This window comes from Phaethon aethereus, assembly GCF_964289735.1.
Source record: "Phaethon aethereus genome assembly, chromosome: 1".
Lineage (NCBI taxonomy): Eukaryota > Metazoa > Chordata > Aves > Phaethontiformes > Phaethontidae > Phaethon > Phaethon aethereus.
Genome location: NC_138575.1, coordinates 147,811,155 through 147,838,459, shown reverse-complemented (window position 1 = coordinate 147,838,459; position 27,305 = coordinate 147,811,155). Strand labels below are relative to the sequence as shown.

General features: G+C 43.9%; 1 protein-coding gene across 1 annotated transcript in view; it reads right to left on the bottom strand.

The window, feature by feature from the left end:
• The window catches only part of TMEM131 (transmembrane protein 131), a gene marked incomplete at both ends in the record, with an annotated part of 103,042 nt that extends 100,053 nt beyond the window's left edge, over positions 1–2,989 (bottom strand). The window contains one exon of the mRNA XM_082014307.1: positions 2,812–2,989. Coding sequence (XP_081870433.1) covers positions 2,812–2,989 — 178 coding nt within the window. The remainder of the gene's footprint in view (positions 1–2,811) is intronic.
• Positions 2,990–27,305: the final 24,316 nt, after the last annotated feature.

Here is a 27,305-nt window from a genome sequence, read left to right as displayed (position 1 = left end):
ATCACAGCTCCACAAAGAACTGCTTGCTGCTCCTTCTCCACACAAGCTTGAAGCCAGCATTACTCTTCTGTACATCAGCTCCATCTTTTCCCCTGTTTTTCCCCATGTACATGCAAGGTAGGAGGAAAATAGTGGCCTCCACCTTAATTTTTCAGTTTATTTTGTGATATTCTGATCTATTCTTCTCTCACTCCTATAGTTCACCTGAGCACCTGCTTCTATAATTTTTTTTTTTCTGTAGCAACTTCTCTGAAGTATACACTACACTGTCTTACTACAGTAACCTTCAACTCAGCAGTACAGAAATAGTACAGGAGCAAGAATGCACAACCTCAGTTCTAATCCCTCTCCACAGCTTCCTTCCTGCAGCTGTAATGAAGCATGTATGTCCACATTTGGGGGATGGAAAGGATATTCCTAGCTATTTCCTTATATCCAGACTATTTCTTTTAAACTGTGTCTTACTATGTTTAACTTGACACAACCTGGCATTAGCTAAGGCACTGAGGATGAGGCCCGAAACACCCTTCCCTCCTTTTCTTCTGAACTAGTGTTTCATTTTGAGCTCCTACCTTGGTCTAACAGCCCACTCTCCAAGCTGGTCCTTCCTTGCCTATGCTCAGTTACTGCCCCTTGCAGACTGGCACTTAAATTGTAGTTTAAGATCAGTGACTGGATCTCATAAGTCCCTATCTGACTTTGTCTTGCTTTAAAACTCCACTGTTCTTTTATCCAGGGCTATAAATAGGCATTGCACTCAGCAAAAGGAATACTCCAAGACAACAGTTTTCAATGTGTGATACACAAAAGCAGATCATCAACGAATTCTTCTAAGGGATCCATAAAAGATGAATTTAAAACAAAAATACAACAACAACACACCCCAAACACCAAACCAAGACTTATTAGTCAGTTTAAATGCACTACTCAGACTACAGAGCAGCAGAAATCTTGGGGAAAAAAAATGAGTGTCAGAAATCAGAAAAGACTGAAAAAAAAAATCCGCATCTGTATGAGAATCAAATTCACTTTTTGAAAAAGACAGAAGTATTGCTGGGATAAGTTTTAAGTAATGGACTGTATCAATAGAAGGAAATGGTATCAGTACAAACTATTCAATTTTCTTGAAAGACTTCAATCATACCCGTTCAAACTCTGCGAATCTAAACCTGCCTTTGTTTATCTAGGAATGTCAAGGAAGTCCATAGAGGAAAAAAAAAGTATCTCCTTCACAAATGAACAAAGCCAGGCCACAGCCACAGCTGTCACAACTTCTAGGGCATGAATCAATTCCACCATTGGTATATGACATGTCTGATAAAGCTTATAAACTCATATAGGCTACAACCTTAAATAAAGGTAAATGGAATATAATAAATAAAAGGTAAAGGAATGCAATCAAAATCGAAGTTAAAAATAGCTATTTCTGAAGCATTTTTCTAGTACCTCAAGACACTACAGACTGAGCTGACAGACTTACAAAGCCTCATCACTCTAAGGATACTGTATCTTCTTTACACTGTTTTCTAAAAGTTAAATTCTCTGAAGACAAAGTCAAGTGAACAAGTGGCTGTGACTCAAAATCGATGTTTTTTTATCATCACCTTAACATCAAAATCACTGTATTTGTAAAAAACAAGTTACTAGGAAATTACTCAAATTGACCTCTTCATTAGAAGATGAAAGGCATATCTACATTTATTCTCATACATGCATTATTAGGATGCATTTCTTCCCTCAAGTCTGGTCTAGAGATATGACTACGGACTCCTCGCTAAACTCCCATACCATGCCTTTCTTATTCTTTTTTATCCTTATCCTGTTTCATCCTCTCAGACTGCATCAGGCCTGTTACATTTCAATCACCTTCCAACATACCCTCCTCCAGTAAGCAACTTGCTTGAAAAGTCAATTCTCATGACAGCTGAAGTAAATCTGTTTCATCTACTTCTGTAATACATTACGTTTATCTGCTGCTTTTTAACGCTGCCAACACAGCCACGCTTTTAAGTAGACCATGAGTCTGCACCTTGGAAATGCTGGAAAGCCGTTCTCAGCAACGCTGCAGAATACGCTTAGGTGTTTCGCTTGGGGCTTTTTTCCCGTGTTAAACCACAATGAAAAGACAATATGCCAAAATCAAGAACACTAGAAGTTAAAAAGACGCCGTCTGACTTTCACTAAAGTTTGGAGAAGATGTCGTGGACCTCGTGAAGGCGTCCGACACCTGTCAAAAGTTCGGGGAGGCGAAGGGTGGTCTCGCTGTCACTTCCGAGCGTGCATTTTTGCCCTTTCTCAGGCAGGTTTGCCCGTCTGTTTGGCTTGGCTCGCTCTCCTGCTGGAAGCCTGCCGCAGGGAAACCAGCTCAACGCGAAAAATCCTTCCCGCCCCCCTTTAAAGGGCAGCTCCAGCTCCATCCCCGCCGCTGTCAGGGAGGAGAAACCCCACCAAGTTCGCCCCGATGCCAGCACCTCCCCACCGCCGCCACACACTCACCCCCCGCAGACCCGCCGGCGCACCCCGGCAGCCTCGGCGGGGGGAACACGCACGGCGGCAGAGACTGCCCGCGCGGCAGCCCCACGGCGGGCAGCAGGACCCGGCGGCCCCGCCGAGGGGGAAGAGGCGGCGAGGCCCGGGAGCCGCCGCACCGGCCGCCCCCCGGCACGCGCCCGCCCCGGCTCCCCGCCCCCCGAGCCCCCCGCCACAACCGCCGCCGGAGAGCGCGCGGACCGCCGCCGCCAACAGCCCCGCAACCTCCACCGGAGGAGGAGAGGGGAAAGGACAAGAAAGGAAGGGAAATATGGGTCTCACCTTCCTTCTCAGCCCGGGCCGTATGGAGAAGGACCGCCAGGGCGAAGCGCAGCGCCGCGCCCCACCAGGCAGCCGCCCCGCTGCCGGCGCGAGGGAAGGGGGAGCCGGAGCAGCCGAGGCAGCCGGGGCAGCCGGAGCAGCCGAGGCAGCCGGCCGCCGCCTCCCGCCGCGCCGTCATCGCGCTGCCGCAGCCGGTGCGGGTCCGCCGTGTCTCCGGCCGGGCCGCGGCGCGCGCGCGGAGGAACTCGGGGAGGGGCGGGAGAGGGGGCGGGGCGGGGCCGAGGAGGGGCGGGACCGCGCAGCGCGCTGCGTCTCCTGACGCGTGTGTCACGGGCGGGCGTGGGACGGAGGGGGTGGAGTAGGGAGGTGTTTGGCCAGCGCCGCGCCGCGCGCGTCCGTGCGGACATTCCACGAGCGCGCGCACACCGCACACAGGGGCGCGTACCTGCTTGCCGCGCCGCCCCACCCCCTGCCTGAGGGGGCGGGGTTACCAGGCGAGGGCGGAAGCAGGTGCCATTTCAAGTGAGGGCAAGCTGCCCTTTTCCCCTGCCCGGGGCGGAGAGTTTGGGGAGTGGGTTGTTTTGGGGGTTTTTTGGTGGGGTTTTTTTTTTAATGCACTTCTAGGTCTCCTGCTGGGGCTAACCGTTCCTGGCGGGGTCATCCCGCCCCTTAGTACGCTCTTTCCCTCCCCGCCTCTAGAAGGGTCGGGGCGTCGCTCTCATACTTTCCCTACGGAGGGCGGTCAGAGCTTCTCCTGCCCGCATTCAAGATGGTGGCGGGAGGGTGGGTGCGCGCGGGGCTGGCTAGCCGCGGCTCAGGGCGGTCCGCGCCCGCGGGGCGGTACCCACGGGGGCAGCGGCCTTTCGGCGCAGATGTTTCTGTCCGGTGTTTGTGTCCTTTTCCCGTGCCTTCGTTTCCCGCCCCGGGGCCGCGCTGCTGGAGGCGCGGGAGGCTGTGGGGCAAGGGTGTCGGTAGACCTCCCGGGAGGCAATCCGCCCCCGCCCAGCTACTGGGCCGGGCCGGGCCGGGCCTGGCCTGGCCTGGCCTGGCCATGCAGCACCCTCGCCAGCAATAAAATCAGAGGACAGTGAGGTATTGCATGCCTGAGGCGCAGCGTGAGGCCCTGTGCAAGAGCAAGGGTGTGATGCCATCCGTCTGCCGCTCTTTGAATAAAGACATATATCTGTCACCGTATGTTTCAGCGACACGAGTGGCCACAGGGCCTTCGTGAAATGCATGGAGCGAATTTGCGGGGGAAGAAGGCACATTGTTACAAGTACGAAGTTGCGCATCTGCCAAGCGGATGCGACATTGCACTGGCAAATGGCTACGTTACACCAATGCTGAAAGGAGCTGTAATACCAGGCGTGTGGCGTGGCGACGCTGCTGAAAAAGAGATAGGAAATGCAGCCATAATTTGCTCTGGATTTTGGCTATGCAGGATCAGGACTGATACTGCCAAAGTCATCTTGGATAAAGTGGCAGAGGGAAAAGTCTGTGGTACAAATCGTCAAGTGTTCACTGATGAACTGGCTTAGCTTTTTAGAGTAAAAAGCTGTATGCAGCCATGCTCCGTTCCTTCATCATTCATTTCCCTACGTGGTCAACAAGTTACATTGGGTCTGAAGTGCTTGAACACGTGGCTGAATTTCAGCTGTCACAACAGCATAATAGATTTGGATAGTGTAATAGATCCAGAGTCTCTAAGGGACTGACTAACGTACAGCCTCACTAAAAAGAGTAACATTTATTGTATCTCTTACGCAACGATAACATACACTGTTCTTTATTGTCAGAACACCCCAAAGACACCTTGAAATTCTGAATACTGTTGTTTTGTTGAACTATGGCCACAGCATCAACTAGGTTTATTTTTCAAGGCAGAAATAGAAAGTTAGAAACATTGGGTTGAAGCCTTCCCCAGCAACAAGGATAATTTCCAGAAGATATGTGAGGAATCGAGGAATCAAGGAATCAAGGAATCAAGGCTTCTGTGTAATTACTAATCTTTGAAACTTGCATAATCTTTTGATCACTGCATTGAAAAAGACATACATGAATCAGTGCCTTAGGAGCCTGAGTCTCTGTTCACAGTTCTCAGAACCACCCAAACCACAGTAAATATAAAGCCTGATCACTGCTGTGAGCAGAAGCCCACATGTTGACTTCTGTGGAGGATAGGTATGTACATCAAAGAGCACAATCAAATCTAAGTAAAGAATTCAGAACAACAAACAGCAGTTAGTGCTGCTTCCTTATTACCGTGAACCCTGTATGATCTTGATTTTACCTTCTTAACTAGGCTTCTGCTGTACATGCATTACTTTTCTGGAAAAAGAAGTCAGCTATTTTTTATTTCTCATATTTCAAATCTAGTGTTGCACAACTGAGCAGCCAGACTTTCTTGCTCTAATTCATGCTGTAGAGCATCCTACCCACTAAAATGAATGGGAACTCTAATGAAACTAAGATGTAAGGATGGCAAAATCTGCCTCAGAGTAAAAATGGAAATGCCAACTGTGCTATTAAAAAAAAAGGCCATGATATAAATGAGAGAACAACTGTGAGTCCTACCATTATGGTATATATGAATCTTAAACCTTACAGCATTAAAATATGGGCAGTTTTTAATTGTTCTATATACAGAATGTCTTTTTCAAAAGATATTATTAGATGTGTAGAAAACAAATATCTCACAGTACATAATCTCCCTTTCATCTTTGTCCAGAACTCCCACTGATTTCTGTGCAGGAAAAAACAATACAATATGGTTCAATGTCTGTAAATGATAAAGCAAAAAGCATTCTGTTAATTTATTTCTGAATTAATCTGGGTTATATTATTTCATACATGTTTGAGGCTCTTCAAGTTGCTTGGTTTATGCATGCAGTGCATATATATATTAACATTTGGATATTGCAGTATTGTTTGAGCCTATTGAATAGTTTTTTAAAAAAATAACAATTCCTATTTAAAAAAAACCTTCTTGTAATAAATTCTGACAAGAAATAGAATATAATTCTTACGGAAATGTACTTGTGTTGATAAAAAGAAATTGCATTAATACTTAGACACTAAAGTTCAACAGATGACAGAGGAAGAAATGCCCTATTCAACTGCAGAACACATCAGAAAGTCTTTGAAATGGGGAGCTGTACTCTGAATTCTGCAGCCATTGTCAGCTTTGTTAGCATGATTGATAAAACAGAGTAAATTCAACACCAGAAGAGGTATGGCCAGTCTACCTTCAGTCTTGCCTACCTGCAGTGGAAAGATGTGTACTTAAAGATTGTGACATTTACTGAGCTATGGTAGTTTAAAGTATTCCTCCTAAGCACATGCAAGTGTAAGTATGCAGCTGTCATGGAAGTTGCCTTCATTGATAGTTTATACTCTTTTTTTTTTTTTTTTTTTTTCCTGGGCAAGGAACCAGAACTGCTAAAATACAGATGTATGGTTTCTGTCCTGCCACCTTTGCTATGGAGGCAGAAACTTCAGGAGATTGGCAGAGCGGTTAGTTAGAAGCTGTAACCTCGTCCAACTGCTGGTGCTCATTAGAGGTTATCTGCCTGGCAGGATCCAAAAGCAATAATCAAACATTTGAACTGCCTTGTCTCTCCTGCAGAGGGTTAACTTTTCTGTGGGACACGGATCAGATCCAGGCGATGTTGCACTTGGATAATGAGAAATGTTCGTGGGGTCCCTTTCTCAGGTTCTGCTGGGAGAGCGGCAACCCACAGTGGGAAATACAGTGTCCTAAATTGGCATTGAAATTTCTGTCATGAATGTGCCACAGGTTGCTTTCTCTTTGCTTTTACCAAGTGTTGTACATGGTCAATTGGTTGAAAATAAACTAAGCAAAAAAAGAAATGGGGAGAGTGGCTGTTGGATGATACAATCAACTTTCCTGCTAGTACAGACTTACTCCTGGTAGCTTGTTTGGTAGTATTTTTAAAATTATTTTTAAAATAGCTTAACTGAAAGAATTCCCACCTCTTCCTCTGAAAAATTTGCACAAGCTCTGCTCTTCACTGCCAACAAGATTTTCTGATATTCAGTCTTTCCCCACCCTCTTTTCATTTACTCCTACTTGTGCCCGTATGTATAAGCCAAGTATTTCCTCCCCATCCTTAAGGTTTGCATTACTTAAGCATTTGCTGGCTGGAGACATGCCTCCATCTATCTCTGCTTTAAAAAAACTAGATGTATTAAGCTTTTTTAACCTTTGTCTATAAAATCACTCTTCCAGATAATTCTTCTTGCTCTTCCGTAAATTGCCTCATTTGCCTCAACGTTATGATGAATTGCACAGAAACGATGCCCATACCAGCACTGGGTCTGCTAGGGGAAAGTTGTCCTTTCAGAAGTGTTTCAAATAAGCTTGAGCTGCCAAAATGAGTTTGCATCACTTCAGTGCTTTGCATCACTTGGCTACATTTCTGAGCACCCTAAAACTGGGTTTACCAGCCTGTGGATCTGTAGTGTGTCTTTTACTTGCTGATACTTTGCAGCTCTGGTACTTGGCTGGACCTGTGTGCTGAAGGCAACCCTGCAGTGAGGACAAGTGGCTCAGGGCTCCCCAACCCCCTCCTTCATGGTCCATGCCAGCTTCAAGTCACTGGAGGGCTTTGTTTCCAACGTATTATTTGTGGCATTACGAAACTTGTGCATGAAGAAAACAGAGTAGATATGATATATTGGGGTTCTAATATTCAAGATTGTCTACAAGATTTATTTTCAGTGAACCCTTGTTACTTTTTACTTAATGACTTTATTTTCTAAACGGTGGTAAACTTGCTTTTTTATTATTCGTTTTACTTCTATTTTCCGTTCACTTCATCACTCATATGATCATACACCTAAATTAAAATCCAAGATATGCCATACAATTTTTAACTCATTGAGAAAAAATATCTTTCATTTTGTCCTGGTTTCAGCCAGGATAGAGCTGGTTTTCTTCACAGAAGCCAGTGTGACACTGTGTTTTGGATCTGGGATGAGAAACTGTTGATAATGTGCTGATGTTTTGGGTTGTTGCTGAGCAGTCAAGGACAGTCCAGCTTCTCGTGCTGGCCTGCTAGCAAGGAGGTTGGGGGTGCACGGGGAGCTGGGAGGGGACACAGCTGGGACAGCTGACCCAGACTGGCCAAAGAGATATTCCCTACCATACGACGTCATGCCCAGTACATAAACTGGAGTTGGCCGGGGGGCGGAAATCGCTGCTCGGGGACAGGCTGTTGATCGCCGGGTGGTGAGCAATTGCTGTATTGGGCATCACTTGTTCTTGTACATTCCTTTGTTGGTATTATCATTGTTGTTTCCTTCTTTCTTTCTGTCCTGTTAAACCGTGTTTATCTCAACCCACGAGGTTTTTTTCCTAATTCTCTCCCCCACCCTACTGTGGGAGGGGGGGTGAGCGAGCGGCTGCGTGGTGCTTAGTTGCCAGCTGGGGCTAAACCACGACACATTTCATTAAGGATTTTACATTTTATGAACTAAATGTAATGATCCAGCAGTTACTTTCTCAGAGTAGGGGATGATCACCTTCTGATCAGGCTCGTCATTTATGATACACACTTGCCCAATGAGAGCCTCTTTTCAGCTTTGCCTTGATGACACACTGTGTGATTTTGGTTTACCAATCTCTAATAAAAGAAACGATGCAGTATTTCTCTGGCAATAGTGCTAGCTGTAGTGTCACTATTGTGATACTACGATGTGAACTGTTGCTGTTGATACATACCTGGAAAGTTGCATGCAATAAGCATTAGCCTCATTCATGTGCCCACCACTTCACGTTTCCCTGCTGCCACATCAGTGTCATGCAATTGCCTTATCATAGCCCCTCTCTCCTACTGTGATCCTGGCACCAGACAGAGTGGGATGGTCTGTTCTGGGATGACCTAATTGGTTGTCTCTGGCATATAGGTTTGATAGATAAAAGGTGAAGGCACTCAGAGGAGGCTGGCTAGAAATGGGTGTTGTGCGGCTGTAGTATAGTGACACGAGCTCTCCATGCTGAGTGACAGACCACTGTAGCTTGGCCTAATGCATTACTAGTGTCCTCATGCCCTATCCCATGTGGTGCTGTGCACTGGGACCTAGCAAACTTGGGAGGTACAGCGTGGAGGGCTCAATCCCGCCACAAAGTCCAACGTAGCAGAAGACCTCAACACCACGTTAGCTCTGCACGTAAGAGTACTGTCAATGAAGGGAACTGCTCCCATTCAACCATATGTTCGTTAGATGCCTTGCTAGTATGCTCCAGACTTCCCAGATTCATTCCCCAATAATACAGCCCCCGTTTGCTGCCAGCACAGTAGTGTTACCTCCTCAGTGTTTGGCAACTTGGCACAATTTCTGGTGTAGCTGATAGGTATTTTGGTGTCACAGCAAGGTGTGTGATATTTATTCCCCCCATACTCCACACTGATTCAGCAACGCGGGAACCTTGTAAGAGAGGACTCCTCTCAATGACAGTCTTGTAGAAAACCAAAACTGCTGACATGGTATTGTAGTGTGGTCCCCACAGAATCATGCTAGATAGCTGCTAATTGTATTGTAAATTCTATATGTTGATTTTTTTGATGGAAGAGGAGGCATCTAGTGAAAAAACACCCTTGACTGCAGAAGCAATCCACTGATGCATTGGAAAGACAGACAAAAGAGGAAGAAATAGAAAATGAATGGTCCCGAACAGAATGCTGACCAACCAAATACCTTGTTCAGCCCAAAGATACACAGACTACATTCTTAAGTTCCAAAAGTCTTTCTGAGTGTTGAAACTTTATTGTAAATCAGTTCTTTCAGTTAAATGGGATTCTACCAAAATGGTGATATACTCAGCTATGTGTATCTTTTCTGATGAGCACATCTAACAACATTGCAATGATGTGGCCAGTGCCAATGAGTATCCATGCCAGGGTGAAAAGATGTTAGTTAACACTCAGACTGGTGAAGTGCAAGTGGTTTTCATGGCAATTTGAAAATGATCAGCATGCTTGATCATTTATCCAGTTGTCTCCATGCAGATTCAGAAGCCCAGCCACAGATACCTCCATCTGTAATTCTTGGCCAGAGTTTATTCAGTCACGGATTATCTGCCAATGCACGTGAAACCTAGATATTGCTATGGCATAAGAGGGCATTTTTGTGAGGCATTTTGTGGTGTTGATTTCAATTCACAAGCTGAACAGAGCAATAGATGAAGCATGCAAACAAGGGCACACATCAGGCACTGTGGATTCTGGTTGCTGCCCAGGCCCCTGATCCTCAATGAGGGAGACCAAAGTCAGAGACATCTAAGCATGGAGATCAACTTGCAGGACAAGGCAGGATGAAATTCTGATGGTAGAATTTGATTAAATGCCTTAAAATTTGAAAGTGGCTCCGTCCACTTCTTCCTGCTTTATGTGCTTGTGGTGTGTCGTCTTCTCCATCTTATTTTAAAATCTCTCTTCTGGAGGATCTTGATTATTTTGTCCGTTAACTGCTTCTCTTTGCCCTTCAGACAGCTCTAGATATTTTCTCCATCTTAACTGAGTCATATGCTACACGATATGAAGAATGAGTAGGTGGATGTCTGGATTTTCCTGTCCTTTCAGGTAGCCTATGTTATCATTAGTACTGGCATTCTGGGTACAGGCTCTTGGGTGTGCGCTTCTTCTTTTTTGGTCTCCTGCTGTCTCTTTCATTTCTGTTTCTGGGTTGGATTGTATAAATGATGGCTCTTCACTGTTGTCCGACTTCCCCTTTGCTGCTGTGGGTAAGCATCTCTTTCGGTTCCGTGTGTTAAAATAAAAAAAAAAAAAAAAAAGAGACCAAAAGCTAGGGTAGACTCTCATGATGCAGCTTTGTAGGTTTGGAAAGACCTTACCTGGTATTTTATTGCTGTGGACTGATTGACATCACTTTAGCATGTGTCCAAGTGCTTATTATCTCATCTCTCACGCTGGGAAAGCAGCAATACAGAGATATTTACAGGTGAGGGTTAGCCCCAAGGTCTGTAGACTGTACTAGTATGATCATTCAAGGCCCTGTTCCCTCAGCTTCCATGTTTATTTGTGACCTCCCCACCTTGTTTTAAAATGTGCTGTGCTTTCTGTTCTGTGCAGTAGGTGCTGGGGGAAAGAGTGAGGTCTGCAGAGCTGAGGTGCAGAGCTTATGAGTGTTGTCCCTGCTCTTTCACCCTTCAGAAGGAGATACCAGATCTGTCGGCAGAAAAAAGAGAAGTGGCACCATCTGAGTGTGACAGAAGTAACACAGTTCCTGCAAGAGGCTTCAGTAACAGCGTGGGGCTGAGCAGTCCCACAAATGGGATCTAGCTGGTAGTTCAGGAATTGGCTGCAGTTCCCAATGCCGGCTCATCCTAACTAGGCTAGCATGTCTTACTGTCCTGCAAAATTGTACTTAGTGTCTATCAAATCCTAGTCTGCATAAGATGAGATGTATCTGAGTGTGAGACATCCCGGTCTTTTGTTATACACTGGAGTACAAAAGGATTCAAAAGATGAAGCACTGCCTTGGATGAGGAGCTGTGGTAGGTTGGAGGGCCAAGGAAGCATGAGCTGAGGCTCCTGAATAAGTAGTCGATTTTCTTGAAGAAGTTTGTTTTTAATAAGAACCGGCTGCTCTTCTTCCAGGTGCTGCTCTCCCATCAGCAATGCAAGAGCTGTCAGCCTTGCTGTCTGAACTGAGGTATAGACGTCTGGGCACGCATCAGGATGGAGGTGGAATTCCATCTAACAGAACAGCAGGAAGAACAAAGAACCCGGGGAAGACAGAGCAGTTGGCAACTGATGGCCTCTCTGAAATATTAAAATACCTTATACATACCTCAGGGGTTATGTCTACATGGATGGGTGTGGAGAGTTTCTTGCCTACTCTTACACTTTGAGCTACCAGGACACAGGCCAGCTCTGATACGAAAACTGAAACCGCAGCGGTGTGACACAGTGCTCGTGTCTACCATAACCACTCTTTCTGCGGGACTTATCAACACAGCTCTGAGCTTTTGGTTAATGCAGCTACCTGATATCCAGACCAGTCTGACTTACGTCCAGCTAGCTCAGAGCACAAGCAACTGCATGCACCACTCTGCACGGACACTTTTGGTTAGGTGCAGTAATCAGCTCTCACAATGGCTTCTTGCAGCAGTTGTACGCAGATACATGAGTGAATTGGCAGGCACTGCACAGTGGAAGAAAACTGCTCTCGTGACAACAGTACTCAGTATATAATTTCATATTTCACAGTATATAATCCCTTTTGGATTGTTCAAGTAAAACGTAGAAATGACAATACATTGAAACCAAAGAAAAAAAAATTAAAACCAGAGCAGCTCTAAACTGACGTATTTAAAATTACTTTGGAATGAAATTAAGCTTTTCAAAGACAAATGGGGTTTTTGTGGCTCCAAAACAAACAGTAAGCAACAAAATCCAGACTTACTTGTGCAGAAATGATTTAGGTGGTGAATGGGGAGGAGACAGTCATAGAGGGCTGCGCTGAATAACGTACACTTCCAAGTTCTTGAAAAACCCAAGTAGAAGGGAGTCTCACTGAAAATCTGTAAACCGACTATGACTCAACTTGATCCAGATAAGGTTTTCATAAGGGGATAAAAGACAAAACCTCTGATCTTGGTTGCTGTGATAGAAAAATGGGTAATAAACAGTCCTGTTAGTATCTTAATCATAGCCTATACCAAATTTTCTCTTGCCAACATTCCTCTGCTTCTCATTGTACTTTGACACAGCGCGATTTCATGAGTGTCTCAAGTGAACTCAATAGCTCTTCCAGGAGGAGGCCTGAATCCTTCTAGGCCACCAAAGCTGTGGACGTGTCAGAAGAAAGGGACTAGATGAAAAGCAGCCAAAGGAACTTCCTGGCTGGGGATTGTGCAGCCAGCCATCAGCCTGCTTTCATGGAAACACTAGTAACAGAAACATCCCCAGAGAACCATTTGGGCAAACAACAACAACAGATGGATCTGGGGAGTCCAGCTTCTCCCTTAAGCAACATCTGCTGGCATTAGAAGTATCCAGAAAGTCACACCACACTTAAAAATGAAACAAACAAATAAATCTGCAAGAAGAAAAAGAACAAACCAAGATAACAAATTAGCTGCCAAAGTACACACTTGATGCGATAACCTGTATTTTAACAATAAAGCTGAATGAAAATGTTGCATTTCGGCAGCCATGCCAGATAGAGAGCAAAGATCATTCAGTATCGTAACTGAGAGTCTGAGCCTGACAGGGGCTGGTCATGTCCAGAATTCATGAACACTAAACTCTTGATCCTGCTCGAAACGTGGTTAATTACCATCCCTTCTGGTTTACCCGCATGTCCTGTCTAAAATATGGGGAAGGCAAAACACTTAAAAATATTGGTAAGTGAAGTTTTCTTAGGTTCTTGTGTGTTTCATAAATCTTGTCATCCATTTAAAGTTGGAAAACTGAGATGCAAAATGACAGAAAGGCAGGAATAGGGAACACCAAGGCTTTGAACAATGTTGTTTCTATGGAAGACCTATAAATTTTTAAGACAAGAGATGAGAAACGATATTTTTGAAATTACTGTCCTTGATAAAAAAGATAAATTAGTGCTATAGTGACATTGTGTGAAATTCTCAAACTTGTTACTACATTTGGTCATTTAAGTTGGTACCCTAGTGGCTACCTATATAGAAAGCTGTGCTAGTTTCTGGAGCACAAGTGAAAACTGAGTTAGTGATAGTTTAAAATTTCTTTTCTTTTCATGCTTCATATATTTGAAACCAGTGTCATTTTTAGCTCTTCAAAGTACAGAGTCACCAGTTTCATTTTTGCAAAACTACGTATTTAAAAGGAGGGTGTTTAAACACTGCTGGCAACTTTGTACTTCTAAATGTTAGTGTTCTGGTTTTCATCTAAATAAAGCAAGCAGGATTTGCAGTTGAAAATTAAGTTTGTAAGCTCAAAAAATATGGTTAGAAAAAATATATGGAAAAACAAAAATGCCAATTAAAAATCTGTATTAAAATTGGACCATAACGCCCGCTGCAATGTTACTGTTACCAGTGCAGTCGCTGTAGAAAGCAGAGTACCGGGACCAGGTACAGAAGCACAGGAATTAACTTCTAGCTGCTCCAGCAGGGCAGAGCCCTGTGAATCACACTAGGAAGCACAGATCAAATCCTCTTATGTCAACATCGCACGGGGCTGGCACTAGTCCTCCGTGCACCCTAGGAGCACTGCTGATGTGGCATTCCCCAAGCGCACGTTTGCTTTGCGTAACTGTGGGCAGTCGTTCTCGAGCGCAGAAGGCCTACATGTAAGCCTTTCTATCTTCTGCTCGTGGCGAGCCAAAATAGGTGGGGCAAAGCAAACCCTGAACGTGGCTATGGGCTCCCGGGGCCACATCATACGCCTTTGGTGGTCACTGCCCTCCCCAGAGGTAGGGTATCCTCCCCCTAGCACACTGGTGTCCTGCACCTAGCTCCAAGCCCACAGAGACCCAAGGCACATCCCACTGGCTCTCCATCATGCGTGGGCTCCAGAGCCGTGTCGCTGGCGTCCCCTCAGGTTTCCCAGCAGTTTTCCGCTTCAGTGCAGAGTGCTGAGGACCCATCTTCCCGTTTCACACCAATGTTTAACTTGCTGAATCAGGACTCCATGAAGTGATTCAGACTGGGTTTCTGGTGACTAATGCCAGGCACTCCCTTCCTCCTAGGCAGCGGTAGCTCCTCAGTGCTCCCAAGCCCTGTTCAGCCAGGCAGCTACAGGACTGGAGACCAGATGTGATGCTCTCCCCCACTGAACAAATGGTGACTGATAAGGCCCTTATGTCAGGTGCCTGTTTTTTATTTATACAACAGTGTCAATTTGTAGTCTGATTTTTTTTTTTAATCTGTGTAGTTATATGTTCATAAAATATGATGAGTAGTAGTTATATGATCATAAAGTAAATTCTTTATGCACACACAGATCCTACAGTTTACAGGACTGACCTGCTCGAAGAGAGTCTGAGTGGGGTACTGTGAAACTCCTGTTGTTGCTCTTCCCAGTCAGTTGGGATCAGATGTGGAATAATGCAAATATCTTAGGAATACTTTTAGCATTGAACACTTCATGATAGGCATAGTTTTATCTATGTAAATCTGTTTTCTAACAGGTTGTTTTATCATTCACACAAAGAAGTCAAAGAGGAACACTCTGAGTCTCTGGCCCAGCTTCCATTTGTCTCTCCTCACCCATCAAACACAAAAATTGTAATATAATAAAAACACAGCAATTTCCCCACTAAGACAACCATACAGCATCACCTCCAGGCATTCTCTGCAACTTTTCCCTATTTTATTTAGCAAAAAAATTAAAGCATTTGCAGTTTGATCACTGCTGTGATCTCCATGGTTGCAGAATGCCCATCAGTCCTCGCAGGCTGCAGCGTGAGGACTGCCTGCTCTGGGGGATACCCCAGGTTCTTCATTCTAGAATATCAGTGACACAGAAATGTTTGTTCTGCCAAACAGGCCTGTCCATTGTGTGCAATTTGTCTCTTGAAGGCTTCAGTGCAGAAGCCAATGACATGCCCAGTGAGTTAAACATTCTTAACCCATCTTCTAAAAAAGCTTCAAAGATCGTTTGGCCTGGGCTGGATCTTCCTCCTGTGGGTTTTCTTGGGTGTATTCAGTTTTCATATCTTGAGTTAGATAATTTATCATCCTTTGAAATATCTCTGGCATATGCATGAATATTAAAGGTACTCTGCAGAACTTGCGGTGGTTTCTGATCTGTTGCAATTTGTCAGTGTCAACGTAATTGGATGACCCAGACTCCCAGTCAAAACCAATAAGACATTCTGCTCTTGACTGCAGGAAAGTGTGCTGCTATTTTGAATTGCATTTCTCGTAGGTATTGCAAAGCTTTGACTCAGTTCTTGGGGAAGGCATTGAGGGTTTGTTTTTTCTTTAGTAGTTGCAGTAAGGGAAGTTCAAGATGATGTAGACACCGTCAGGCCATTTTCCACCACCCAATGTAATCCCTCATAGTTATCCACTATGACAAGAAAAAAAAGATGCAAGGGCACATTGTGGTATGTCACCTGATACTACACCTAGCTGCCTTGCTCAAATCCTTGCAAATTTAAGGAAAATGGGTTGTATTAGAGAATTAGCTTCTATTCTTTGTCTTCTGTGAATGTTTCCCTAATTTCTAGACAAAGTGGGATGTTTCACACTTCTTTGCCATAACATGCTGTGAAATGTTTGGCTGTTGTCCTTAGGATCTGGTAACATCAGTCACATTTTTTGTTTTACTTAGAGCTCAACTTTTGATGCCCTGTGAGCATCTGGACAAGGAGAAAACCTGACAGCACAGCTGTAGTTTCAAATACTCCAGCAGGTTCACTTAGGTGTACTATTGCACAATGGCCTAGTTTAGAGCTATCACGGGGAGCAATTAGTCTTTGTCACTCCATACTCATTCTAGAAGCACCTGAAGCCCAGAGAACTCCCTGAAGCCAGAACTCTTCCTGCCCTCTTCAGCTGTGGAAGAACTGCAGCTTCAGCTTCAGACCTCTATGGAGGGCTTCAGTTCTGCTCCAGAGCACATTTACTCGCTTCAGTAGCCCAGAACCCCTCCAGAGTCCCTAGATGAAGGCAACTCTCAGTACAATATCAATAGAAATATTCATCACACAACATAATCCACTGAGTTTTCATGCACACCACATTTGATAGGAGACTAATTTCTTTTGGTGTCCGCATCAGCTGGTCATTAGTAGCTCCCAGTGCAATTCTGGCAGTATGTTTTCTTCCCCTTCAGCTCTTAAGTATTTTTTGTGGATGATATTTTCACCACATCACAACCCTTTTCAGCTGTTGATTTCTAGGGAGAGCAGCAGGTGCCTAGAAATGTCTTCGTGCGTGTTGCCTTGGCCATTGTGTGCCGACATCCCTAGCTCCTGCTTTCCTGGATGAGGCTTCCCTCAATTTGGGCAGCTCCACCTCCTTTGCCCTTTGTCTCCACATCATCTGCAAATACCACCTGGCCCAGGGCCCCCTTAAGAAACAGCCTCTTTCATCTGACCCATGGGATGCCTATGAATGCTTTGCGTTTGGGCCTCCTCCAACTCTTTAGTCACTTCAGTAGAAATGACTCCTTGAAATGCTGCATCTGGTCTAGATGACTCACCCTGAGGCTGGGAATTCACAGCTGATACCTTTAAAAAAACACCCTAAATTTCTGTCTCCATGTTTATAGCTCATTTGGTAGCCTGTCCCTGGCATTATCAGCGACATTATCTTCCTCGGCTAACAAGCTATGAGTTGCGTTTGTGCAAACTCTTTTCAAAGTGAATGTTAATACAAGAGTTTCCGATGGCCTCCCCCTGGGCACAGAGTCTCCATGTATTACTCATTCCGAATTCAATAGACGAAGTTCTGCCTCACTTAAACCATCTTCTGACCAGAAGGCAGAGGGAAACCCCCAGCAAAAGCTTCCTCAGTGCAAATAACTGCCTCTGTGGAGGTTGCCCTGTTGCTGCTTTTTGGTTTGCTGTTTATTCGGCATTTCCAAGTAGCCACATTTCTGCTTTTTGCCTTTCTGCACTTCAAGAAAAGCTTTGTAAGTGCCTGCTTTGCAAGATGCACAGCCTGCATATTAAAAATCATGACAAAAGACTTTGGCCTTGCCATCCAGAAGCACCGTTAAGATGCTGTCCTGCTTTCCCTTTACTCTCAGAAGGTATCAGCTCAGTGACTGGCAATTCCTCCTACTGAAGGCCAACAAATTTCTTCTTAAAAGAAAAGCTTTTTCTGTTTCAAGCTCGCTGCCATGGGTGCAAAGTACCCAGAGGCTATCAGGGAAGGGCAGTAACATGCCCAGTGTGCCCAGAGCAGCATTGCCTTCCTTTACTGCCGCGGGCTCAGGGGCAGCAATTACTGTATAAAGCTGTGAGGTGTGTTATTAATAAAATACAGCACCATCTTTTCGAGGAGGTGCTGGTGTGCCTAATCATTTTAAACTACTTATTCCCTCACCTACCTGGGAGACAGCAGGGACTGGGGGCTACAACCTCGAGGCAACTGACCTGCCAGAAAGGTAATGGTCAAGTTAAAGCCGTGCACAGTTTTTGTGCAGAGGAAAGCCTAAGTAAGTCAAGTCAAGACAACGATGAGAGACTCACAAGACTCTTCTGAACCTGAATTTGGCCCTTGGGCTGGGAGCTAGACCTGCAGAGACCTGCTTTCAGGTGACCAGGCTTGCTGCTAATACACTTTTCTCGGTAAACAAATGGCCAACTGAGGCGGCTTGTCAAGCCATCTTGTCCTCGTTGTTAGAGTGAAAGAATATTGACTCATACCTCTGCCAGTTTGGTTTATGGTTGCTCTGTGGTCAAAGATTAGTGGGGTAATCTGAGGCACTGATCCAGGTGGGTTACCAACACCTTTGCCATAAAACATTTGTTTAAGACTTTGTCTGAAGTAAAATGGATGCTCTTAAAAAGAGCAACATTAGAATTGTATGTAATGTTTTTTTGTTCTTTTTTTACTTCTTCACAGAAAAGAAAGGCCTAGAATAATTTCTTACTGTGGCAGTGCAATCTCATTTAACTTTATAAGCTCTGTAATGTAGAATGACTTTCATATAGCACAACAGCTGATGCATAAAGATAAACGGCATTATTTTATTATTTCTGTGACTCACTTGACATTAGTCCCTATTTATTCATACTTCGAGGAGCATATTGATGGGTCAGGAAATTTGTTTTAGTTACCAAACAAATGAATATTTTAGTTCATTTTATTTATGGTGTATATCTACCACTGTAATAAAATGCAGATGTTTAGGGCAAAAGTCCTTTCTGAGGCCTGTGGTTTGTGATCTCAGATTTGTAGGCAGCAGACAGCTTTTTTATTCATTTGTGTCTGTGGGGGAACTAGAGTTAGTAATGCTGGTAAAGTAACAGCTGCTACATGTTATTTCCATACGATCTAGCAATTATAGCATGTGCCATCACCTGATAATGTAGTCGTTCTCTTGTACAGTCCTCACTCTGATGGTTTCAGATGTTTGAATTCTTTCTCCTTCTCCCAGGGTATTAGATGGCTCTAAACAGTGAGTGTGGTCTAATAGCTCGATGCAGAAGGCTCTGCCTTTTTTCTTTCCCTGAAGGGGAAATTGCTTAGTAAGCAGGGCCTTCTGGGCTCATAAATAGAAACGCATGGCCGAGACCCCTCTCTCTGTGCCTGTCTCTTTCTTCCTGAAGGAAGGCCGGTTTTCATGATTTCTTTCCATCATTCTGAGCATGAGAGTTATTGATCCCCCGTTGCCAAAGATACCTGAGATCTGCCCAGCCATCTGCCGTTCCTCTGGGACTGCGATACCGCACCTCCTGCCCCCGCGGCATGACTCCAGGGCTTTCCTTTCGCAGAGGAGGGAGCTGGTCCGTTGGCGGCCTCCAGCTCTGATTCCATCGTACTTGGTAATCCAAATGCCTTCTGCTTACCTAGTGTACTGTAGACCTTTTCTTATCAGTAAAAGTCTCTGACAAAAGAGGAACCCAGGAGGTTATATGAGGGAAAAAAAGACCCAACTACAAAAGCACTTATTTTCTAAGTTGATTGAGAGATCATTCATAGACTGTTCCTCTTACTCATTCTTCCAGCTACTAGACACTTCTGCAGAGTACTATAAAACCAGTATGCAGCTAAGTGCTTCATGTTGCTGAAGAATTGATGCATGTGTGTTTCAGTTCTTCAATCTCTTCCATTCCTATGAATCCAGGAATGAAGAACAAAACCACCTGTATTTTAGAAATGCTAAAAGATACCACTTAAATACAACTATTTGAAGTGAAGGAAAGGATACTAGCTACAATAAGGAGATCAACTTTTTCTGGGTGTTCACAAAGTTGTGCTTTCTGCTTGTCTTCCTCTGATGATTTTCTGTATCTCCATTGTCCCACCACTTTTTGTGCTTGACTGCTGAACAGCTTTTGGTCACGGGGTTCTTTTGACTAAGCAGATACAGCTGAAGTTTTCATGCTGCCTGAATCCTCTAATTGGAAAAGACTCAAGACAAATATGAGAGGCCACCAGATCCCTTCCTGTCATCTGTAAATAATTTTCAAAGACTACAGAGAATGTTGTAGATATGTCAAGTTTTCAGTAATCTCAGAAGGACGAAGGGAAGATCCTAATGTAAATACCAAGTAGTATATGTTGTCTGTTCTGCGAGGCCATCATGCCGATCAAACTGAAAATATGCTCTTCAGTAGAAAACTGCCTGCAGTTTTAATTAGCTGATTTTTTTGCAGACAGAGTACCATATTTACCAAAGTGTAGGTCAACCTTGAATGTAAGGTGGCCTCTCACTGTCTGTTTTAGCAGGGGAAAAAAATCAAATATCATTGACTGTTGAAAATTCCCTGAATTATCATTGCAACCCAGAATGATCCTACCTCTGACAAGCCACCCCTAATGCCTGCTGGAGACAAGAGAATTAATGTGGAGCAGGAAGTATGCTGGTTGTTAAGAGCTGGGCTTTGTTCTTAGACGAGGCAGTCACTGGTTCCATGTGAAGTCAAGAAAAAGCCATCAAATAAAAATTGTACCTCTTGAAACCTTGAAGGGTATTTCCAGGAGAATTTCTGGAGAAAAGTACAGAAATTACACTAAAGACTTCTTCAGTAAAGAGCATGTGGTTTTGTGCCTATGATACATGGATAATAACATGCTACCTGTAGGCAATTATGTAATTTATGGGATTCTACAACATAACCCATGCATTGGTAGAAATAATTATATCAGTAATTAAAGGTCTACCTGATGTCTAGATCCTAGGATCAACAACTGTGGGAAGCCACAACAGGATCAGTACTGGGTTTGGTAACCAGATTGTAAAAGAAGGAACCATGAGCTACAAATATTCCTTGCTAGCAGCAGTGCCTTCAGCTGGCATTTCAGGGTGCTATTATAAGCAATACTACTTGAAGAGATCCTTTTGAAATATTTGCTACAGTCACAAAAGTAATTACATTTTTGTCCAACTTTTTCCAGGAAATAAGGCACCTGGAGGCAGTCATGCCTTTCCTATATGCAGCCAGCCAGATCCCATGCAGAAGAGCTGCCTTCTGTTTCTAACCGCTGCTTTGCTCTCTGTGCAACTTGTGATAGCAATGTTGAGATTGAATTTGTGGCATAACAGCTCAAATGGAAAAAGTGCACATTAATTCCAGAGGTTGGCTAAAAGTCCTAAACATCCCTCCCAAACTCTACACAGACTGAACATTTCAGCAGCAGAATATCTTATGAAAATTACTTCATTTACTTTAGTTGATTTATGATGTAGGCTACAATTTTTTGGGGAATCTGATTAGTGCTGGTAAAAGTCTAAATGCCCAAGTTTCCAAGGAGAAGCCCTCTCTCCCAACTTCCCCCACCCCTGGTTCCAGAATCTGGACGAAAAGCCCCAAATCATTAAAGGTTTATAGATTTATTTAGCTGTAGACAATTTTACTGTATGTAATAACAGGCTTGAACAGAATGAGTACTCAGTTTTTTTAAATATTGCAATTCTTGTGACAGATCCAAACTTCCCGGAAACTGCTGAAGACATCCTTCAGACGTACGGTCCTGATTATGCTCATAACCGTGTGATTGCCCGGATTTAGCTGTACCATTCAGACTTCCAGCTTGCAAGGAGTTTGTTGGGGGTGATTCCCAAATGTTTCCGTTCACTCAGCCAAGCAGGACATAAGCTACCCTCTAAAAACAGGGATGCCGATATAAAATTATTGGTTTGGACCTGTACCCTGATGTTGTGCATAGTTAAAGCGCTCAGTGCCACATTGAAACGCGGCTTTGAACCACGGGAGAAAAGTCATGGCTCAAGGATGTATTACACGTGTGTGAGGACTACACGGGTGACTTGACAGCTTACAGATGCTGGGGAGGAATACATTTCAGGAAAGCCAGGGCTGTAGATCATTGCCTGGCATCTCTTCAGCTCTGTAAGCTGTTCTCTGCGGGATCGGGTTTCAGAAAGGAATGCCGTCACGGGAGATTTTACACCATGACTAAAACTGCTGACTTTCCAGCAGGATGATTAACCTCCCATTCCAGGCTCAGTGCTTGCTTTACTTACTAATGCAGCCCCTTGTCGTTACGTGGCGGAAGAGCGGGGGTAAACACTCTGCCTTGGGAGCGTATGTGTGAGCGGAGGAAGTACCGCTCATCTCCCCAGCATCGTAGTCTCTCCTCTGAAAGAGTAGGAAGAGCCCTCATCTGCAGTCAGGGAACTATTAAAAGGAAAGAACACGAAAAGGAATTGGAGTTCACTCTCAGCTTTGATCCCAGCAGAAAAATTATCTACAGAACAGAGCATCCCAGGCTGCAATATAGCTTTTGTTACCTTCTCTGTGCCGGGAGGGAGGATCTGGACAGGGTCCTTTGCCTGCAAAGGCAACAGCTGCAGGGAGGGTTATGGCCCCATGGTTCTACTAGAGATGTGGTGCCCTGGCGTCAGGAGATTGACGTGGGACAACTCCTACAGAACATGCCTTTTGCTGTAGGGCAACAAACCACCAGCCAGGGGTCAAGCCTTCACCTGCAATTGCACCAAAATATTATTTTCAGTGAAATAGTTGGTAGCCAGTTATTACTCTGAAAGATCGATAATACTTAAATGATGACAGTTTCTTAATGTCACAGAAATACCGAGTTTCTTATTAGCTGCTCTTCTGTAGTAGCAAAAATATACCTCAAAATACAAAAGTTCAAAATGGGAAACCGTGTAAGCATTGCTAACTTGTGCTGTGGGCTTGGTTCAGTCGCTGCCAATGTTCACAGGTTCTTTATGAGTGTCAAGGTTTTATCCTGAATCCCAGCTTCCTGAATCATGGGATTTTATGAGATTCTTCCCTCTTGTCCTTCCCCTTCTGTCAAAGGACAATGTTGGCAGCCATCACGGTAGTATCCGAAACCGCAGGCTTCCTGAAGCCTGAAAAAAGAGAAAGCAAACCAATCCACCTTTAATGTGTATATACGTACACGTACACAGACCCATAGGTATATATACGTATATATGGTACGGATGGGTGCATCCATATGTATCTGTCTATCTGTACGGAGGGAGGGAGGGTGAGAGAGACATAAACATCTCATGATCTTTGCGAAGGCAAGGATTTCAGTTTTTGGAAGGCAGTCAGGGGCAACGCCAGCCCTCTAAAAAAACCCTTAGTAAAAGTTTGGAGGTACATAGCTGCTTTGGAGAAAACTCAGCACGCTGCCAGCCTAGGTTGTTAGGAGACAGCACACTTATGGCTGGGTCTTGCAAGCACTTGATCTGCTTGAGCAGCTTTTCACGTGGACGGAGGCGGTAGTCAGCGGGGAGTGCGAGTTACCCGTGAAGGAGCACAAGAGCTCCGTCTCTTCCAGCAAGAGATTCCAGCACCCTGATACGGCACTTAGTTTTCTCACTCGTGGTAGTAAAGTTTGCATCATACTTTGTGAGGTCAGAAGCTAAGGATCCAAAAATTACATTCTTCCTCATGAGTCAGTGTTAGCATGATCTTGAATGACTCATCAGGTTAAAGGGTTGTAAGGCCAAGCTGTTTATGAAAATACGCTTTTAAATATTGGCTGAGTTTTCTGAGAGGGAAATTTTGTATAAAAAGCATGAAGAATTGCATCCAGTAGACATTAAATATTTAAATACATTTTTGTCAAGATTTGTAATTCCATATGCTGTAGATTTTCATATTGTCTTTATTTTTTTTCGATATGCCAAAATAAATTTTAAAGCAAAAAAACGATACCTAAATGCTGGCAAATATTCTTACCATCCAGTATATTCAGACTTATTTAATTAACTTGTCAGGCTTGGTTTTTACCAAGCTCTTCCAGATCTGATTATTCTTTAAATGTCTACTGTGAATTTCAGGCTCCCTCATGCTTAAAATACAGTGCATGTTTAATGGGATTAAGAATTAAAATATGATTCTTAATTTTCTTTAATTTATGACTTAAAATTACAGAATTTAAATTCTAAGGACATTACAGAACACGTCAGTTAACTGTACTGAGCTAATTAACTTTTATAATAATTTTTTTTACTGCAGCACATATATTTTCAGACCTGAAAGAAATGACTGGACTGTTTATTTACTGAGATTATCTTTAAAGCTTTGTTTCGATTTCAACGGTGGTCACATTTTAATCCACTTTTGGACTAAATAATGAATGACTGAATCCTCATTCCATTTATCAGAAAGAATCAATGATGAAATTAAACATTATTTTAGTGTATTGTTTCCCACTGTTTCTTGAGCGGCACAATAAGGTCTTGGAAAGCTTGTTGCAGGACTTTGAAGACATGAACATCTTACTGCTGCGCTATAGTAAACTACAGAGATTTTGATCTCCTGCGGTGAGGAAGCAAGATTTGTGTCGAGGTTCTCAGCAGCTGCTGCTCAGACACTCCTGAGCCTGGCCCAGCACATACCAATGGCCACAGGGAGCTTCCTACAGATTCCTATAGATTCCGGATTAGATGGATTAGAACTGTGTTGCACAAATTGCAGTTTGTACATTAGTTTCATGTGCCTGTTTCTCTGGAGAAAGTTATTTTATCCTTTTTGTCATGAAGATGACATGTTACATTTTACGTTTTTTTAAATTTTTTTTTTTATGAACTATTGTCCCTGTATGGATGACTTCATTTTCTCCATTCAAGGCTACAAGAGAACCTTAAGCACAACCTTGGGTAAAATTTGCATGAGAAATTATTTGTAGCGTGCAGCCAACCACCGCTTCAACATACAGGAAACCCCTCTCAACAAAGCAAAAATTTAAAAATAGGATTCTGTATGAAGAGCCTGATGTTATCACTGCTGTCTTCAGCTGCAGTCCTGTCATTCATGACAGTCATGTAGTTTGCCCAGCACAGGTCTTTACAGGCTGAGAATATGCTGAGAGAAATTCAACGTTTATGAAAATGACATTAGAGTAATAAGCAAGAAGGAGGATGCAGTGTGAAAAACAAGTTTAAAGGGCAACACAAGCATCCCAGAAGCATCCCAAAAGATCTTTTAACATGTCTTAACTGGGAAGGAAAATATCCCCTGGACAACTTGCCAAAGATTGCTTCTCCTTCACAAGTAACTTCAAAATCCAAATGAAAGACTTTTCCAAGAGGTATTTCCTGCTTCAGCTACAGCTACTGGGCTGGGAAATGCATGAGTTCAAACAAGTCCTAGAGGTTGTGTTCAGAAGACCTCACTGACTCTAAACTGAACTGAAAATCAACAATTCTTCGCATGTCACTAGGGAAACACCTGTCAAGAAGATAAAGATTTAATGCCAATAGATTGCATTTCTTGCAGCCCTTTTATCTGTGATACCTGTGATGATACCTTACTCTCTCCTTTCCCTCCATAACAGATTCCTGTGTGGCATCCTCTTCTGTGTTGAAGAAGCCCCCTGAGGTCATCTCATCTTCCTGTAATGCATTTTCAAGTCCCTCTTCTGCTGTGGTGCCTGTAAGAAACCAGCTGCTATTTAACAGCTTGAGGGAGGCACTTGTAAAATGGGAGCTACATTAAAAGCATACATAACAGTGGCACAGGTTTTTTTTACGTGTGAGAGTCTCCCCCTCTCCAAAACAGGTATGGGGCTTGTTCTCTTAGAGTCTCATCTATGAAGGGCAATTCAAGTGCAACACAGAGCATTAAGAACCTGTGGGAGGTTCTTCTAAACATTAATTAAATATTTAAAAATAATAATATGTACACCCAGTCCCAGTTAACTGAGGCTGGTTACATAAGCAGACATTTTGCTGCTGGGGGACTTTGCTGCTTGGCAAAAATAGCTGGAAAATAGGTTTTTCTGATTTGTAAAGCTAGCTTGTGCCACTGCCAGTTTCGGATAGTCACATGAATCCAATTTTACAATCTGAGATGGAAAGCCTGGTTGAAGCCATAGTAGGCAACGAGCCCTGACTGACAATAAAATAATCCTCAAATGCTAGATATTCTTCAGTGTTGAACTGAAGGGGCTGTGATTAAGGCACTGTCAGGCATTCAGGGCAAAGTTTGGCATTCAGTTTTTGAGGAAATAAATGGGGTCTGCAGTTAGGAATGGTTTCAATAGAGAGCAATTAGGATAAGGCAAAAAATCAGCTATTTCTGTATTCTCTCTCTGGCCTTGCTCCCATGACTCCACATGTGGCTACACAAGTCATTTGACTTTGGGCAGAAGGAGGAGATAACACCTACCTCCCACTGCCCAAAGTGAGATTACCTTCAACTTTGTAAAGCACTTTGGCAAGATTAGGAGCTAAGTGTTATTTGGGAGGCCCACGCTCCTGCCTCCGACACCGCCTCAACACCCGGTGCAAGCCTTCGCCGTAGCCGCTCGCCCACCCATATTAACGTACCTTCCACCTCTGTGAGGCTATGCTGTGCTTTAATTGCGGCGTAATTTGTTCTACCTGTCACTTTTGATACGCAGCTGTATGTCTTTTGCTGTCTTCGATTGGTTCTGTGGATATACTTACATTGAGTGGGATTATCTTTTGAGTAGCAGCACAAATCAGTGGGAATAAGAAAACATGTGAAAAGTAGAAGAGCAGGATTGTTTTACGCTCAGTGCCATTTCTCAGACGTTTCACTTGCCCGCCTCTGCTTCCTTGGGAAACGGGAAGCGTCCTTTCTCTCTTTTCCTAAGCATTTATGCATTTTCCTGCGCTTGTGGGAAAGGCAACTGGGCAATGACCTAATCCGATGCAAATGAAAGGGATTTCCTCGCAAAGGACGGTAATTTGCGCCGCGCTGCAGCTATGTGAAAGCACTGAGTGGTAACCTGGGCGTACTGAAAGCGGAAGACCTCTGCCGTAACAGAGCTATCATCACCTCGCACCATCGCTGAGTGCCACGAGCCAGAGCTCTTAAGTGCCATGTTATTTTTTACATAAAATCTATTAAATTGCTACCTCTTGGCCGTTCTCTCCAGCTGCTTCTGCCAGCCCTCATTATCGCCTGCCTTCAGTAGTGAGCCTCAGAAATGAACGCCGTTCCCACAGCCCTCCCTTCGTGAAACCGATGGTGGTAGCGGATAAACTCTCTGTAAAGAGTAAGGAGGGGTGAACTGCTCATAACAATCTAACGACATGGGCTGTGGCCCCAGCTTCCCCTCTCAAAATTAAACGAGGAATCATCTTCCAAACCCAGTGCCTTACTTCAGAGCAGACTCTTACGTGTCTTATAGCTGTTATTCTGCGTCATGGGGAGGCTGGCGGTCACCCCCATTTACATTTTCACATGTTTTTTAGCAGACTGACCAACTAGGCAGGTTTTCAGGATTAGATAATATGCGTCGTGTGTTTGTAACGGTTAGACTCCTCATTCTCTGATATTAACCTCTTCTAAGGCTTGCTTTTATCACTTCTATATACCTGATAGACTGAGCATGCATCATTAAAAAAAAAATCAAAAGGGACAACAGCAAA